Below are 16,344 nucleotides of genomic sequence, written 5' to 3'. Positions count from 1 at the left end.
TAAACATTTCTTGACAAACAAATATTCAAGAGTTAGTGTAGCTTTTATCAAGACAAAACACTTCATAAAATTGGTCCAAGTTGGTATTTGTCTTATCCAAGACATCACAACTTTCCATATTTGATGATTGTTATAAACCTTCTTAAGACTTGTCACTCAATGTCACAATCTTAACTCAAAGACTTGTTTTGGAACGAAGTATGATTGACTTCTTGATTTAACCATTTCTTCAATTCTTGATTCCTCTTCTCAGACATACAATTGTACTAAGACTCACTTAGAGGATCAATTGAGATATGGTTCTTTATCATTAAGACCTATCATAAAACATAATAAAAGGTACTCTCCCTTCTTCTTAGAATAGAGAAACTTTTATCTTTCTGCCTACTTGATTCTTCTTATTCGTTCTGTTATTGATTTAAACTCTTTCAATCAATTCAGAATTACACTTAATCTTATAAGTATAATCATATTTACTAAACTTTTAGTAAATCATGACGAATATCTTTGTTACTCTTGTGGTGTACTTGATCAACACACAACTTTGTGTACTCGATCTCTTAGTCCTTCACTTGACACTTTGTCAACGAACTAGTCTAATTTCCAAATATGAAATTTCTCATTCATCGTGCAACCAAGTTGCATGATTCCAAGAAACTATCCCTATTTGGTAAACTCTCGACATTTCCACAAATAACATTAAGAATCAAAACCATTATTGCTAATAATAGAAACTTTCAAACATTAATTTTTCATACATGACATTGTAAGGATAAATAAATAATATAAAAACAAAATTTATTTTATTGCGGAAAAATTTGTCCTTACAATGAAACTCATCGAAAAACTATGTTAATACATATTTCTTAGCAATCTTATTCTAATTCTAAGTAGTAGCTCAAGAATCTAATCTTCAAGTAATGCGATCGAAATCCATTTCTTCACGATTAGATTCCGCTCACTTCCTTCCTTAAGCTTCCTATCTTTTCTTCGATCCTTCAAAACATCAATTGTAATCTTATCACATTATGTATTAAGAATCTAGAATAGGAACTTAAAAGAGTTAGTTAATGGATTTTACCTAAAGCAGAGCCAGACGTTTTGACTCCCCCATCTCTTAGATCTCTTAGGTAAATAGGGCAGCTTCGTCTCCAATGCCCCTTCTCTTGGCAATAAAAGCAAATTGACTATTTTGGAATAGCACATGGAACTACTTCAGACTTTGCCTTTTTCTTATGATCAAACCTTTTGATCATGGCATGCCTTTCGTTGCCGTTGCCTATATCTATAGAGATCTGGAAGGCAGATTCACCAATCAACTTTGCTTTTCCATTGTGCCAAACCATTGCTGATTTAGCATCAATAAGCATATAGGTGAGATCTATGAGGGTCACGTCGCGGTTCATCATATAGTACTCTCTTACGAACTCACTATACGATTTAGGAAGTGACTGAAGAACCAACAGCCAACTCTTCACAAACAACGGATCCCAACATTCTTAACCTATCAATGTGTGACTTCATCTCTAGGACATGTGCACACACCGACTTTCCTTCTTCATGTTTACTTGCCAAAAGGGCTTGAGTGAGCGTGAACTTTTCAAGCCTTCGAACTTGTGGGTTAAGGAGAATAATTGGAGGAGTTGGAGGAAGTAAAGCATGATCTCTTGTTCCTCGATCGAATCGTGGAATATCATCTTCATGTGGAAATCTTGTTCCATAGGATTTGGGAAGACTATAGTTGTCGTACTTTGACATCTACAAAACGGGGGAAAACAAATTCAAGTTAGTTGATTGATTGAGTCCTTAATAAATCACCCAAATGAGATATTAAGGCTAGGACCCAACACAATACGCTACAACCTAGAAAAGGGATGTCGTAATCTAGTTGCAGAATATTTGAAGGTAAGTGAATGACGATTCACTAATTTTCCACCATGAAAGATGAAAAACAGATTAAGTTTTAAATGCTTTGAAAAACTCCTAGATCCTTTGAGATTCATTGAACTTTTCAATGGCATGTTTAAATCTCGATATGCCCCTCGATTTGTGATTGGGATGCCGAGGATCACAAAACAGGGTGTGAATAACCATGCAAACTTACATGGTGCCCCCACATGTTACAGTTACCTATTCGATGTGCCGGTTAACCACACACGCTCCACCGAACTATGACAAACACTGAGTCACCCTTTTCTACCTTTTCTTAGACTCATTTAGTGTGCCGGTTAACCACACACGCTCCACTAACGTCTTCGCAAGGGTACAAAGTGTAATTTCATGGAATTGCATCAATTCACTTTTGCCAAGAGTAACTAAGATTGGAATTTGTAAAAACATTTAGTTACTTTTGTACTTCATTATACTTATAATGGAAGGTTTCTATCCTATCCTACCCGTTCGGCTAACGACCCGCCACTAGTCAAGAGTGTGGTGGGTAAGAGTGGATACTCATTCAATCGCCTTTTTATAGACAATTTCCTTAAACACCCCTTATAGACCAGCTTCGTGAATGAGGCCTACTAATGGTAAGACTGACTGTTTACTCATACATACATACATATATATATATATATATATATATATATATATATATATATATATATATATATATATATATATATTATTAGACTTTTAATGTTATATATAGTATAGGGTGTATTTTACACTTTTAAAATATTAGGTGGTCGAATTAAACAATTATACTTTTAATTCAATCAAATTGTGAACCAAAACATTATGGATTTATTAAATCTCTTTTAATTATACAATTTAATTAATTAATAAAACCATAAGGGTGAGAATTGAACTTTTCAAAACAATACTAGGGTTTTAGAATTTAACATTTCTAAATTAAACTTTTAATCAACTTTTAAATTCCAAAACTTGAGGGCAAGTTTGAAAGTTTTCAAAACTCAAAGGATCAAATAACAAATAATTTAAATTAAAACAATTAATTTAATGATTATCTAAATTTGACCTAAAATCAATTTCTTGCAAGATAAGTTACCCAATTAATACAAATAATCAAACTTTAATCATATAAGGAAGTTATTATCTAATCAATTGGTAATTATCTTTTGCTTAATCAAGGATATACTAAAAATATGTTTAAAATCGGATTGTAATGACCTAAAACAAATAAGGCAAGTATCCATGAGTAAAACAACAAGAAATCCCGAAACTGCCTCCTTCTGACGCTCGAACTCGCCGAGTTCCTCCATGGACTCGCCGAGTCCACATTGGAACTCGTCGAGTTCATCAGACAGGGGGGCCAAAAATCGATTTTACAGCTTGAACAAACAACCAAGGCACCAATACAATAGAAACCAATCAAGGATCTAATACCACTGATGGGTTTTATCCATAAGAACATCCTATGTGCTCATGCAAAGCCTAATGCTTGGATCTAGGTTTCTCTATTGTACATGCAATTCATCCAAGACTTTAAACCCTAGTTCTAGCATACAATTAATCATATTAACATGTGGAAGGGTTTTAGAACTTACCTTGATTGTTATGTAGCAATAACAATCTCAAATCCTCCTTGTAATAACTTTAGAAAGCTTAGAGTCACAAGTGTCACTCCTCTAATGTCTTACAAACACCAAGAGCAAGAGGATGAAGAATAAGGAGAGTGGAGGCTGCCCAAAACCATCCAAAACCCTAAGGAGTTTCTTCCACACGTTTTTGGTGCTCTAGGGATCTTTAAATAGTGAGGCTATTAGGGTTATCAAACAAGGAAACCCTAATTTGGATACTTAGGCCCTAAGCAACCCATGGACTCCTTCCTTAAAGGCCTAGGACGATTTCTAATGGGTTTCCCCATAGAATTCATCCACCCCTTTAATATGGAGTCTATTTGCTCAATATTCAATTATCATACAATTGACAGTTCTAGTCCCTTAAGTTTAATTAATGTCTTTTAGCCACAAACTTAATTTTTATTAATTCTTGACTATATTAATCAAACAATATGATTTCTCCTTTAATATATTATTCTCATAATATATTAATAAATCATAATTAATCCTTTCTCTCCATAATTCATCCTATCAAGTTGCTTTGGTGAAGGCAACCCAAAAGGACCATGCACCATCGGGTCAAGTACATACCAAAATAGTTATGGACTTAGACACTAATCCAACAATTAGGTCACTAAGTGTGTTCAGGCCTTTACTTGACACCGAGCACCCAATCGGCACCTCCGCCCGATCCACTTACAACAGGTGAGTTCATACCCCTGAATTAACCTTTTAAATGTTTTTACATGCTTTTATGGGGGGGGGGGGGGGGGGGAATACAAGTTAAAACATGCCAGTTATCATATCAATCATATGTGATTAATAACCCGCATGCACAAGGATTTATTACACTTTCAGGTGTTTTACCAAGTATGATACTATAAATGGTTTTCCAAAACGTCTTTACTTGTTTAAATCTTTTCTCAAATTGTCTCTCGCGCTATATGTTTTACTTCAAAACCAGTTACAACAGTATTTTAAACAAAGGTTTTTCTTTACTTATATTGTTTTATCAAAGTTATATTCAAAACTTGTTTATGAAAGATTTTCAAGGATTTCCAAAGGTGTTCAAACTTATTTTACAAAAGGATATCAAGTCATGAGTTTCTTAAGTGTAAAGGTTTTCCAAAGTTTTCGTCAAAGTTTTCTTCCATGCTTCTATGCTTTTACTTCGTTAAATGCTTCTACTTTGTTAGATGCTACTACTTTGTTATACTTATACTTCGTTAAATGCTACTACTTCGTTAAGTGCTTCTACTTCGTTAAATGCTTCTACTTCGTTAAATGCATGCCTATACTTGTATAGTTATATAAATAATGTTTAAAGGACTTAGGAAGGCTAGTTCGCCATATTTCCTTTTCCTCGTTTGGATGTGGTCTGGTGGGATCGGATATCCGTCCGAAGGTCGTTTAATCATTAATTATATATTATGTATACATGTATAGACATAAAGGTTTACATCGGCCAGTTCATTTCCCTTGGGTAGCAAGGGCATCCTCCTACTCGCCACTCATAGATCAGAGACACTAGTAACTATTATAGGAATAGTTAAGAAGCTCTATTTACTCTTTCTAGTACGCGAATTCCAAAGGAGTCAGTTCAGTTGTGAGTCTCTATCGTTAGTCCAGTACCTACATCAGAATTCACTATACGAGATGCATTTTCAAGACACAGATCTCCCCGTCGTCGAGTTGGTAACCAGAGTCTCCTGTAGGGAGAGCGGGCATTGTGTGTATAGATCTATACGGGACTGACACTCCCGCACCCTGAATGCTAGCTACAGTCCACGGCCTACCAAGCCAAGGGGTGACAAATGTCAAATTTATTTCGACGCTTGCAGGGAGTCAAGTACTCTAGTGTCAATCAGTATGGTTACGAGTATCTCCATGTTTACCTTATAATTCATGGTCTTTAAGGTAACGAGAATTAACACTGTATTCTGGAAACAACACTCTTAGGATTACTCTTTGTTTTAGACCTTGCTAGTTGTATCTTTTATTTGATACTGTCTGGGGTCTATGTTCCTTTGTTTTAGACCTTTCTAGCTGTATCTTTCATTTGATACCGTCTGGGGTCTGTGTTCCTTTGTTTTAGACCATGCTAGCTGTATCTTTCATTTGATACTATCTGGGGTCTGTGTTCCTTTGTTTTAGACCTTGCTAGATGTATCTTTCATTTGATATTGTCTGGGGTCTGTGTTTCTTTGTTTTGGACCTTGCTAGCCGTATCGTACATTTGATACCGTCTGGGGTCTGTGTTTCCTTTTTTTAGACTGAGTCGGGCGTATCTTTCATTCGATACTTTCCTGGAGTCTATGATTTCTTTGCCTTAGTCAGCAGTATTTTCTGCTGAGGCATACGTTATTTTCCCCTAGTACTTTTACTAGTGATGTTCTCCTACTTTCTTTAAAGTCAAATATCGTATTTTGGTAATGATAACATTTCAGGGAAAACTTCTCTTTAAAACGTAACACTGTCGAGTCTTGGTAGAAGACTGCTTTTAATTAGAAACTATAGGATTTTCTGGAAAGGACGCTGATACACTGTAGATTCTAAACTACTACTTTTATAAAGTTATTTTCAATAAAATGCTTACTTACACAAATGACACTTAATACTTATGAACTCACCAGCATTTATAAAAATGCTGATACTCGCTTTCAAAATAACTTGTATTCTCAGGTCAACAATAGATAGGTACACCCGGGAGCTTTTGTGGAGACAGCCTAGTACCAAGCTGCACCTATATTATTACTTGTATTTCTTTGATGTTGCTATGAAATGTAACTTATGTAAAATTATTACTATTAATGCAATGGTTGTTGTACTTTGATTACTATACTGCATATGTTGTGATACTTGACATGATGTTATCCACCCAAGAACGTTTCTGTCGTTCCGGTTTTGGGGTGTGACGCATGGAAATCCAAGAAGCAAACAATTGTGTCAAGATCATCCACAGAAGCTGAGTATAGAGCCTTGGCTACTACAACAAGTGAGATAGTTTGGCTTAAACATCTCATTCAAGAATTTAATATAGATTCTTCACAACCAACTCTTATTTTATGGCATTGAATCTCTTGCCTCTAATCCAACTTTACATGAACACACTATTAAACTCATGCTTATCAGAAGTCAATACCAACTTGCAAATTTGTTTACTAAACCACTTCCAAAGCCAAAGATGGTTCCTTTATTGTCCAAGATGCATGGCTCTTCGAGACATTTTGCAGAGTCCATTTTGAGGGGGGATGTTGGAGGTATATACACGAAATTGTTGCCATGTATTATACAAATATAGTTCTTGTACCATTATGTTTTTGTCCATTAGTTAGAGGGGTGTTCATGTAAGTTATTTATTAGTTAGAGGGGTGTTCATGTAATTTATTTACCTATATATATATATATATATATATATATATATATATATATATATATATATATATATATATATATATATATATATCATTGTAACTCTCGTGTATCAACAACAGAGAGTTTTTCATTAACTTTCACATGGTATCAAGCCTTGTAACTCCCAACCTTCTTTTTCCCTCCCTCTAAAACCGTCCCTCTCTTCTTCTTCCTCTCCTACCCTTCAACTTTCCTCACCCTTTAGCTTCTTCATCATGTCTAACTCCAATGCTTCCTCTCTCTCTCTCTATGAACACCATCTTGCATCTCATCACCATTCGCCTTTCTTCATCCAATTACCTTCTATGGAAGAATCAAATGACCCCTCTTTTACAATACCAGCAACTTCTTGGTCATGTTGACGGCTCCGTTTCGTCCCCACCGCCCTCCATTTTGGTTGATAACAAGCCGACCTTGAATCTGACATTGGCAGAGTGGGTCTCCACTGATCAAAGGGCTGTTATTCTTCTTCAAGCTTCTCTCACAGAAGAAGCTTTTTCTGAGATTATGGGCCTCTCAACAGCTCGTGACATTTAGGTAGCCCTTGAAGCCGCCTACGGCAAATCCTCCTTAGAGCGTGCCCAAAATCTCTAAGATCAACTACGTCATCTTACCAAGGGTTCCTCCACCGTTTCAGAATTTGGCCAAAAATTTAAGTCCGTTTGTGATCAACTTGCCGCCATTGGTCAAGGGGTGGAGGAAACTGACAAAACCCATTGGTTTCTTTGCGGTCTCGGTGCCTCGTTTGAGAATTTTTCCACCGCCATCCGTGCTTCCGGGACTGTTTTTGGGTTTCGCAACTTGTTGGCTAGGGCCGAGGGTCATGAAATTTTTCTCAAATCTATTCACGGGGACACCACTCCCTCGGTTGCTTTTTCTGCCGGCACCACTCCCTCCTCGGGTTCGAATGGTGGTCGGGGTTGGGGTGGTCGCTCGTTTTGTGTGGTCGCGGTCGTGGACGCCGGCCGCCTCATTGTCAACTTTGTCGCCAAAATGGCCACTACGCGAACCAGTGCCCTCAACTTCACTCTTTCGCGTCCCCTTCACCCATGCGTGATGTTGATCTCGCCAAAGCTTTTTTAGCCAAGTGCCAAGTTACTCCTTCCGGCTAGATTGGTTTGTTGATTCCGGCGCCTCCGATCACATGGTGTCTTCCACCGGATCAGTGTCTAATGTCGAGCCGTATGGTGGTGACTCTTCGGTGCAATTTGGAAATGATAATACACTCAGAATCTCTTCTATTGGTTCTTCAAAAATTGCTAATGGTATTCACTTGCGGGATGTTGTGGTGGTTCCCCACCTCACCAAAAATTTATTATCCATTAGTAAACTAACATGTGATAATCCTGTGGATGTTCTTTTCTCTACTTCATCGTTTTTTATTCAGGATCGAACAACGAAGCAGGTCTTAGCACAAGGAAAATGTGATCGTGGGCTTTATGTTCTATTCACTTCTCCCAAAGCTTATGCATTTTTTGCCGGATCCAAGCCGCGTGCCTCGTTTGAACTTTGGCACTCCAGATTGGGACATGTATCTCTATGTTAAATAAACTTGGACTTTTATCTGTTTCTAGTGTGTTGCCAAAACCAAATATTTGCTCTCCTTGTGAACTTGCTAAGTCTTGTCGCTTGCCATTTTCTAATAATAATAAACGTGCTTTACATATATTGGATTTGGTGCATTGTGATTTATGGGGGTCGTCACCCGTTTCGTCGGTTAATTCATATTGCTACTATGTCTCTTTTGTGGACGATTATTCACGCTTTACATGGTTGTATCCACTCAAGGCCAAATCAGAATTTGATGATGTTTTCGTCTCATTTCTCACTTTTGTGGAAAATCAATTTTCCACCAAGCTTAAAGTTTTTCAAAGTGACGGAGGTATGGAATTTTTAAACTATCGTGTGAAGGGCTTATTAAACTCGCGTGGCATTTTTCATCCGATTTTGTGTCCGTACACCCCGCAACAAAACGGACGAGCCGAACGCAAGCATCGTCATATAATTGAAATGGGCCTTGCCATGATGTTTCATGGTCACATACCCGCCTCTTATTGGGTTCATGCCTTTAGCACCGCGGTGTATATTATTAATCGCTTACCTTCGAAAGTTCTTGTCTATTGTTCGCCTTTTGAGATGTTGTTTGGTCGGGTGCCATCTTATGATAATTTTCGCCCATTCGGGTGCCGGGTCTACCCTTATTTGCCGGATTATTCGCCTCATAAATTGTCTCCACAGAGCATTCCCTACGTTTTTCTTGGATATCACTCCCAATACAAAGGTTACTTATGTCTTGATCCTAGATCCTCGCACATCTACATCACACGCCATGCTCAATTTGATGAGTTGTGTTTTCCTTTTGACACCACTGCCACGCACACCACAATCGTTAATTTACCACTTCACTCCTTTTTGGATGATTGTTCGGATGTGTCCGTGCCCGCTGCTGTCTCAAATCCTGCTCCAACGGCCTCGCCTCCAGCTCCCTGTACTGTATGCGATGATCCTCCCATGTCGTCATCACCAGTCGAGCCCTCCAACCCGATCCTGCTTCTACAGTGCCTGCATCAGACTCCTCTTCTGCTGCCTCAGATTCTGATCACGGCTCCGACACTGAACCTGCATCGGGTTCGGATTCAGATCCGTCGATACCCGATGTCGACATTGCTGCACCCTCGCCCTCTGCTCCATCGGCACCGGCTCCTGTTGCTCCTATCGGGCACCCCATGACCACTCGAGCAAAATCTTGGATTTTTAAACCAAGGCATTGGGCGGACCTTTCTCATACATCTGATGGTGGGATTTATGCTGCTCTGTTTGCCTCTGTTGACCCGACAACGCATATTGAGGCTCTCAGGGATTCCAAATGGGTTGACGCCATGCGCTCCGAAATGGATGCACTTTCACAAAATCACACTTGGTCTTTGGTTCCCCATCCTGCTAACACGAATGTATTGGGGTGCCGTTGGCTCTTTCGGACCAAGTACATAGCTGATGGCTCTATTGATCGACATAAAGCACGCCTTGTTGCTCAAGGTTTTAGTCAAATTCCCGGTCTCGACTTTTCTCATACTTTTAGCCCGGTGGTGAAAGCGGTAACAGTCAGGGTTGTCTTGATTATTGCTAATATTAATAATTGCCAGCTCCACCAACTTGATGTCAACAATGCCTTTCTTCATGGCCACTTGTCCGATACGGTGTATATGCGACAACCACCCGGGTTTGAGGTCCTCGTTTCCCTAATTATGTTTGCAAGCTTAACAAGGCCATTTATGGCCTCAAACAAGCTCCTAGGGCCTGGTTTCATCACTTGAGCTCCTTTCTTGTGGCAAATGGGTTCATGTGCAGTCGTGCGGGTCCCTCTTTGTTTGTGTTTCAACGTGGTACTTGTCTCTTATACTTACTCGTTTATGTAGACGACCTTATCCTAACAGGCTCCGACACGACTGTTATTCGCTCTTTTATCTCCAAGCTTCACACCGAATTCAAGATCAAGGACCTTGGTCACCTCAACTACTTTCTCAGTTTGGAAGCCTAGCATCTTTCGTCCGTGTTGTTTCTTAGTCGGTCCAGGTATGCTCATGCTATTGTTTCCCGTGCTGGCCTACTTGAGTCGAAGCCCGTGGCGATCCCACTATCCCCGAGTGTCTCTTTTGTTGCATCTGGTACACCTTATGAAGATCCGACCCATTATCGTTCTCTTGTTGGGGATTTGCAATATTTGACCATTACCCGTCCTGATATTTCTTATGCTGTGAATCAAGTTAGCTAGTTTCTTCAGGCTCCTACTATTGATCACTATCAGGCGGTCAAGCAGCTTATCCGATATGTTAAGGGCACCCTCTCCTATGGTCTTACTTTTTCGAGACCTACATCTACGACCCTTGTTGGTTATTCTGATGTGGATTGGGCTTGTTGTTTGGATACACGTCGGTCCACCTATGGGTACTCGATCTTCCTGGGGGTAATCTTGTATCCTGGAGCGCTAAAAAGCAGCCTACGGTCTCTCGCTCCAGCTGTGAATCTGAATATCGAGCCATGGCTAACACTGTTGTTGAACTCATATGGATTACTCACTTGTTGTGTGAGCTTCACTTTCTTCCCACTGGTCGTCCGACCATCTTGTGTGATAATCAGAATGCCCTATTTCTCACACAAAACCCGGTGTCTCATTGTATCTGGGAAACTCGTTACCATGTTTGTTCCTACCAAGCTTCAGGTAGCGGACATTTTTACTAAGAGCCTTCCACGACAACAGTTTGAACAGTTTCGTCACATGCTTCGCCTTGGACCGCCAACGATTCGCTTGAAGGGGGATATTAGACAAATATAGTTCTTGTACCATTCTGTTTTTATCCATTAGTTAGAGGGGTGTTCATGAAAGTTATTTATTAGTTAGAGGGGTGTTCATGTAATTTATTTACCTATATATATCATTGTAACTCTCGTGTATCAACAATATCAACAACAGAGAGTTCTTCATTAACTTTCACACCATGTCAGCAAGAGGTTGTTAATTAGTTAGATATTAGTTTTCTGTTTCAGATTAGTTAGGCTCATGTTAGCAGCTTATAATAGCATAGATTATTCGGTATATATTTACAAATTGTACTTTGTAATCAGATGATGAATAGAAGGTTTTCATTCGCTTTTCTCCATTTCTAAATCACAATATTAAACAAAGAAAACCCATCAAGTAATTAATTATATTTTCCAAAACACGTTCTAGGTGTTATCCAAAAGTAGGGGCGGGGACCTAAAGATATTTCCTTAAGCAACATTTCAATTTTTTATTTGTTTTAAAATATTTAATTTAAATTCAAAACTTCAAATTTCATTCACTAAAATTCACATTTACATAACAAGGATGGCGATGAAGTCTGGTAACTAAAGATATTTCTATTTGGTGTGTTGACAGAATTAAATTTATTTGGAGAGTTCTAATAATTTGAAGTGGTAAAATGTAATAGATAAATTTGGTAAAAAAATTTTGATAGTTTTGTATTTATATTGCATAAAAAGTAATAAAAAAAATTTTAAAAATATAGATTAAAATAATTAAGGTAGAAGAGAGAAATTTTCATTTTCTTGATATTTGGTGCAGTCACGGCATTGTATTTGTCATCGCAAGAAAATTGTCACACGTGCTCTAGACGCTATCGTTATGTGCACATTTAATGTTTTAAGTTTATCAATATTTTGCGGTAATATGCGGCTAAATTACGGATTAAATCTTTGTTGGGATTTTGTCGGAATCTCCCATGCTTTCTTTACTAGTAAATTTTTGTATGTTAAAACGTTTTTCAAGCACTTCTATGTATAGGTTCCCAACAAAAGAGTTTTGATGCAAGCCTAAGAGACAGCACAATTAGTTGGATTTATTATTGTCCAATCATATAGATGGATCTCTAGCTCTTGTAAAGGGGTTTCACTTTCATGTCTGGTCACGTAGTCCTTGTCCAGAATAAAAAACACTACAAAAAAAATGCCATTAGTGACGAAAAAGAAATAGTCACTAACAATAGAAGTAGTCGTCACTAAATGATTTAGTGTCCAAATTTTTGGTCGTCACTTTCGTCACTATGGGTCCGTCACAAAAACTGAATAGTGACTAAACTAGATTGGTCACTAAGTCTGTGGCAACCCGTTTTCGTCACTAATCAATGAAAATCGTCAAGGGATCATCTATAAAGCAAGTCGTTTTGAATTGAATATATTCAAACAAAAAGCTGACATAGATGTTATAGGTATCATTTTTTTTAAGTTGGTTCACATCTGAAATTTAGCAATTTATCCATTTTCCATAAAGGAGCCGAATGAAACCAAAGTTTCATGTTCGGTTTTGAATTAGAGACGTTAAAAATGATGAATCAACGTCGATTATAATCCCTAGCTTTACAAGCTAACGATGCGGGTTCGATTCCCGCTACCCGCTCTATAGCCTCTACTTATAGATTTATTCTATTATCTTACTATATTTATATATTATTACCGTTTTACCTAATTAGTGACCATAAAAAATCATCACTGTCTTGTCCGATTAGTGACCATAGAAAGTCGTCACCGGTCCATCATATTTGTGACCATAAAAGGTCGTCACTGATTTATCTAATTAGTTACCAAAAAAACTAGTCACTGATTTTTGTTGCTATTTCTTGTATTTAACCCACATGGAACTTAATCAACGGTAAGATATCCTCTGAACAATTTAAAAATATATAATTGGTTCTCAATTTATAAAAACAAAAATATGGGGAAAAATTATTTTCTATTTGGCATTGTCTCAATAATCATGCAGACTTACATCATGTCCTCAACAAAACCTTATAACAACTTTCCAGCAAATTATACAAAAAAAACCAAGAAAAAAAAAAGATTCAACGCTTCCGGTTATTCAAACAACATGCTCTGCTTCAAGAAAACTTTTTTTTTCTGCAATAATTGTCTCATCTGTTTGCAGCTTCTATAAGCAATCTTCCCAAGTCAATATTGACCATGCCTGAATATATATATATATATATATATATATATATATATATATATATATATATATATATATATATATATATATATATATATATATATAGATAAGATAACTCACATGTATTATCTATCCCACCACAAGCTAAAAACATCATCACAAATAATTAATGTCAAAATAATAATCAAATTGTCAATTTCTGAATAGGGCAGAATGGTCTATGTGGTTCTTGTTACTTCAGGTTATAAAAAAAATATTGGATGTGTAATGCATTTCCACCAAAAATATATATTTTATAAACTTTTTTTGTGTCAAACTCAAAGAATTTGTAAACTAAGGATACATGGTTTAACTGTAACATCTCATTTTCACCCAAAAATCTTATCTTTTATATCATTCCTCCGCTACTCTACTTTTTTCTAATAAAACTAGTACCCATCAAACTGCATCCTAAATCAAGATTAACACAATTAGAGGACCAAAATTATAGTTACACCAGGTCTTAGATCCGTTAAATTCATAAAAAGACCAAAATACCCCTTAGAATTTTTATTGTACCAAAATCTTTAAAACATCAAACCAACTCTTTCTAATCCCCTGCTAACCATAGTAACAATGTATTATACAATCTTGAAAATACCTGCCGCATTTAACAGTAACCCAAAAAAGACAATAATGCCCTTTGTTTTTGTTTTCGTACCAAGTATTCATCAGTATTGTACTTTTTACCGGTAAACCTAATCCCCACAAAATTGCCCTTTGTTTCTTTCATTTAACTGAAGTTTTATACACTACACTACATCCTAAAGCCACATTATATCATAAATCTATATTGATTTGGATGATCTAGCATATACAAATTTCCGATAAGTAAAATACCCTAGAAATAAGTCAAAGTACAAATAACTTTTAAATTTAATAAGATAAACTTACTTCATCACGAAGGGAAGATGCCTCATGTTGACCTCCCATATCTTTATCTACACATCCAATATCCTTTACAAACTTAAAAATGTAGACTCATAAAGTCACATATTTAATATCTTGTTATAGTTATAACATTACCACATTATAATTACGCATTTATTACCTATTTTGACCGTGTGTGTTGCCAATATGTAGGACAATAGGTGGAATAACTTGTCCTGTTCAACAATGTACTTTTTAAAAAGGTTGAAAATACAATGTTGATGTTGTTATAGAATACACAAATAAACAAACGCGTGTTGTTATTTATTGCATATTTCCTTTTTTTTTTATATTCTATGTACATAGAATGTATAGCTTTCGCTCTACTTTAATGATGTTCCTATAAGTACATTTGCAGTAATTTCATATTTATTACCTTCTTAAACTTCAAAAAGCTCTTAACTTGTTGAGTTTCTAGCCACAACATTCTCCTTGGTCAAATTTCCTACTCTTGGCATGTCCTATTAAAGAATTTATAAATTCACTCAAGTATTATTCCTATTAAAGAAAAAACCAACCTGCATGACACGTTCATCCTGGCGTAAATCTTCATGTCCTTTGAGGAAAAAAGCATAATCATTCCCATCACTCCCATGAATTGTAAGTTTTATGGGTCGCTGTTTGGAGGTAATCACAACAAGCTGTGGTGCAAATATGCAATTGCCACAAGAAGAGGATACATAAGAGCCTGTAATGGATTTTAAAATAGGTAAGTCTACATGGTGTTTTATGTTCTAAAAGGGTAAAAAGGAAAAACAGAAGAGACCTTTGGATGGATTTATCCTATGCGAATGAGAAGAGATTGTATAAACTCTCTCACAACATGATTATTTGAGTGGATTCTTGCAATGATCTGAGGCAAAAAAAACTAACCATGTGTTGATGTTAACATGTGAAAATCCCTTCTGTAGTGTTGTTTGAACCTCAGCAGTAGCTCCATGGTTGAACCACAAGGTGAGAAGACAAAGGATGTCCTGGAAAAATCAGAAAAGTGAACTCATCATAAACATTGAAGATATATGAAAAACAATGGAATGAACCATTCCATCATATAAAGTTTATAATGACTCAACTGCAAGCTATCATCTACACTCTTAGCATGTGCTGCACAAGCTATACAATGAAAGTAGCCAGTGACTGCAACCACTACAAATTGTGCAGCAAAATTAGGAAGGCCTCTCACTGTATAATGAGACATCATTGCTGTATTGAAAAGAGCCCATGTATGCCATGCTTTCGCCCACTTTGTGGCACAATGAGTCTGCTCATTTGTTGCTAAACAAAAGTGATTCTCCATCAGAGCATGTTTAATTGAGTTTGTTTGCAAAATCCAAAAGAAAATGAGTAAAGCGTTATTTGCTTTACTTATCTAGGATACCGTAAGTGAAGTCAAAATTAGTGACATTGTTAAGATAATGAACTGTGAAGCATTTACAATGTATTTCCTTATCTGATTGAAGAATAAATCATAAGAGGAGCTAACATAGAACAAATAAACTCTCTGTCAAAAGACAAATCATAGAGATTCACAGCCACTTAGAAAGAAAAAAATTGGAATTAAACCTAATAAAATCGAAACATAGAAATACACAGAATTGGGAGAGAGATAGAGATAGAGGGAGAGGGATACCAAAATGGTAGATGCGAAGAACTGAGAAGAAGAGACAAATGGAGATATGACCATGCTCTACGTATCAGAGCGAATCCGTACATATCTGATTAGGTCCAAACAGGCGATGCGATGTGACACAATTAGGTCGAAACGGATATGCGATGTGATTCAATTACGTCCAAACGACGATGCGATGCGATTAGGTCCAAACTCCCATACCAACGTGAGGAGGTGCGTGGACGGAGGGGATGAAGCATTGAGGTGGCCGACAAGAGGAGGTTTAGAACTGCCTGTGGATGGAGCTACGCTGATGGTGGTAGTGCGTATATTTCGATCTAGGTCAA

The 16,344-nt window shown here is 37.0% G+C and overlaps 1 protein-coding gene across 12 annotated transcripts; it reads right to left on the bottom strand.

The window, feature by feature from the left end:
* Positions 1 to 13,138: 13,138 nt before the first annotated feature.
* Positions 13,139 to 16,340, bottom strand: LOC145031233 (serine/threonine-protein kinase TOR-like). Of its 12 annotated transcripts, none has more exons than XR_013676902.1 (7): positions 16,019 to 16,340; positions 15,262 to 15,362; positions 14,907 to 15,076; positions 14,765 to 14,849; positions 14,510 to 14,564; positions 14,353 to 14,424; positions 13,139 to 13,437 (listed from the first exon to the last, which is right to left on the bottom strand). XR_013676902.1 is itself a non-coding variant. In XM_078979754.1 (7 exons), exons 3-7 carry the CDS (start codon positions 15,326 to 15,328, stop codon positions 13,402 to 13,404), a joined length of 375 nt encoding a protein of 124 aa, XP_078835880.1. In that variant the 5' UTR covers positions 15,329 to 15,362; positions 15,462 to 15,534; positions 16,019 to 16,340; the 3' UTR covers positions 13,139 to 13,401. The 12 variants fall into 12 exon arrangements, 5 of the variants coding, with proteins under 5 accessions (XP_078835880.1, XP_078835877.1, XP_078835878.1 ...); XR_013676903.1 differs by having other exon boundaries at positions 14,353 to 14,415; XR_013676901.1 differs by having other exon boundaries at positions 14,353 to 14,399.
* Between the last annotated feature and the right edge of the window lie 4 nt (positions 16,341 to 16,344).

The sequence above is a fragment of the Lactuca saligna genome, chromosome 2 (assembly GCF_052625555.1).
Source record: "Lactuca saligna cultivar CGN05327 chromosome 2, ASM5262555v1, whole genome shotgun sequence".
NCBI lineage: Eukaryota > Viridiplantae > Streptophyta > Magnoliopsida > Asterales > Asteraceae > Lactuca > Lactuca saligna.
Note: the sequence above shows the minus strand (reverse complement) of the source record. Positions and strands in the feature narration are given on the sequence as shown.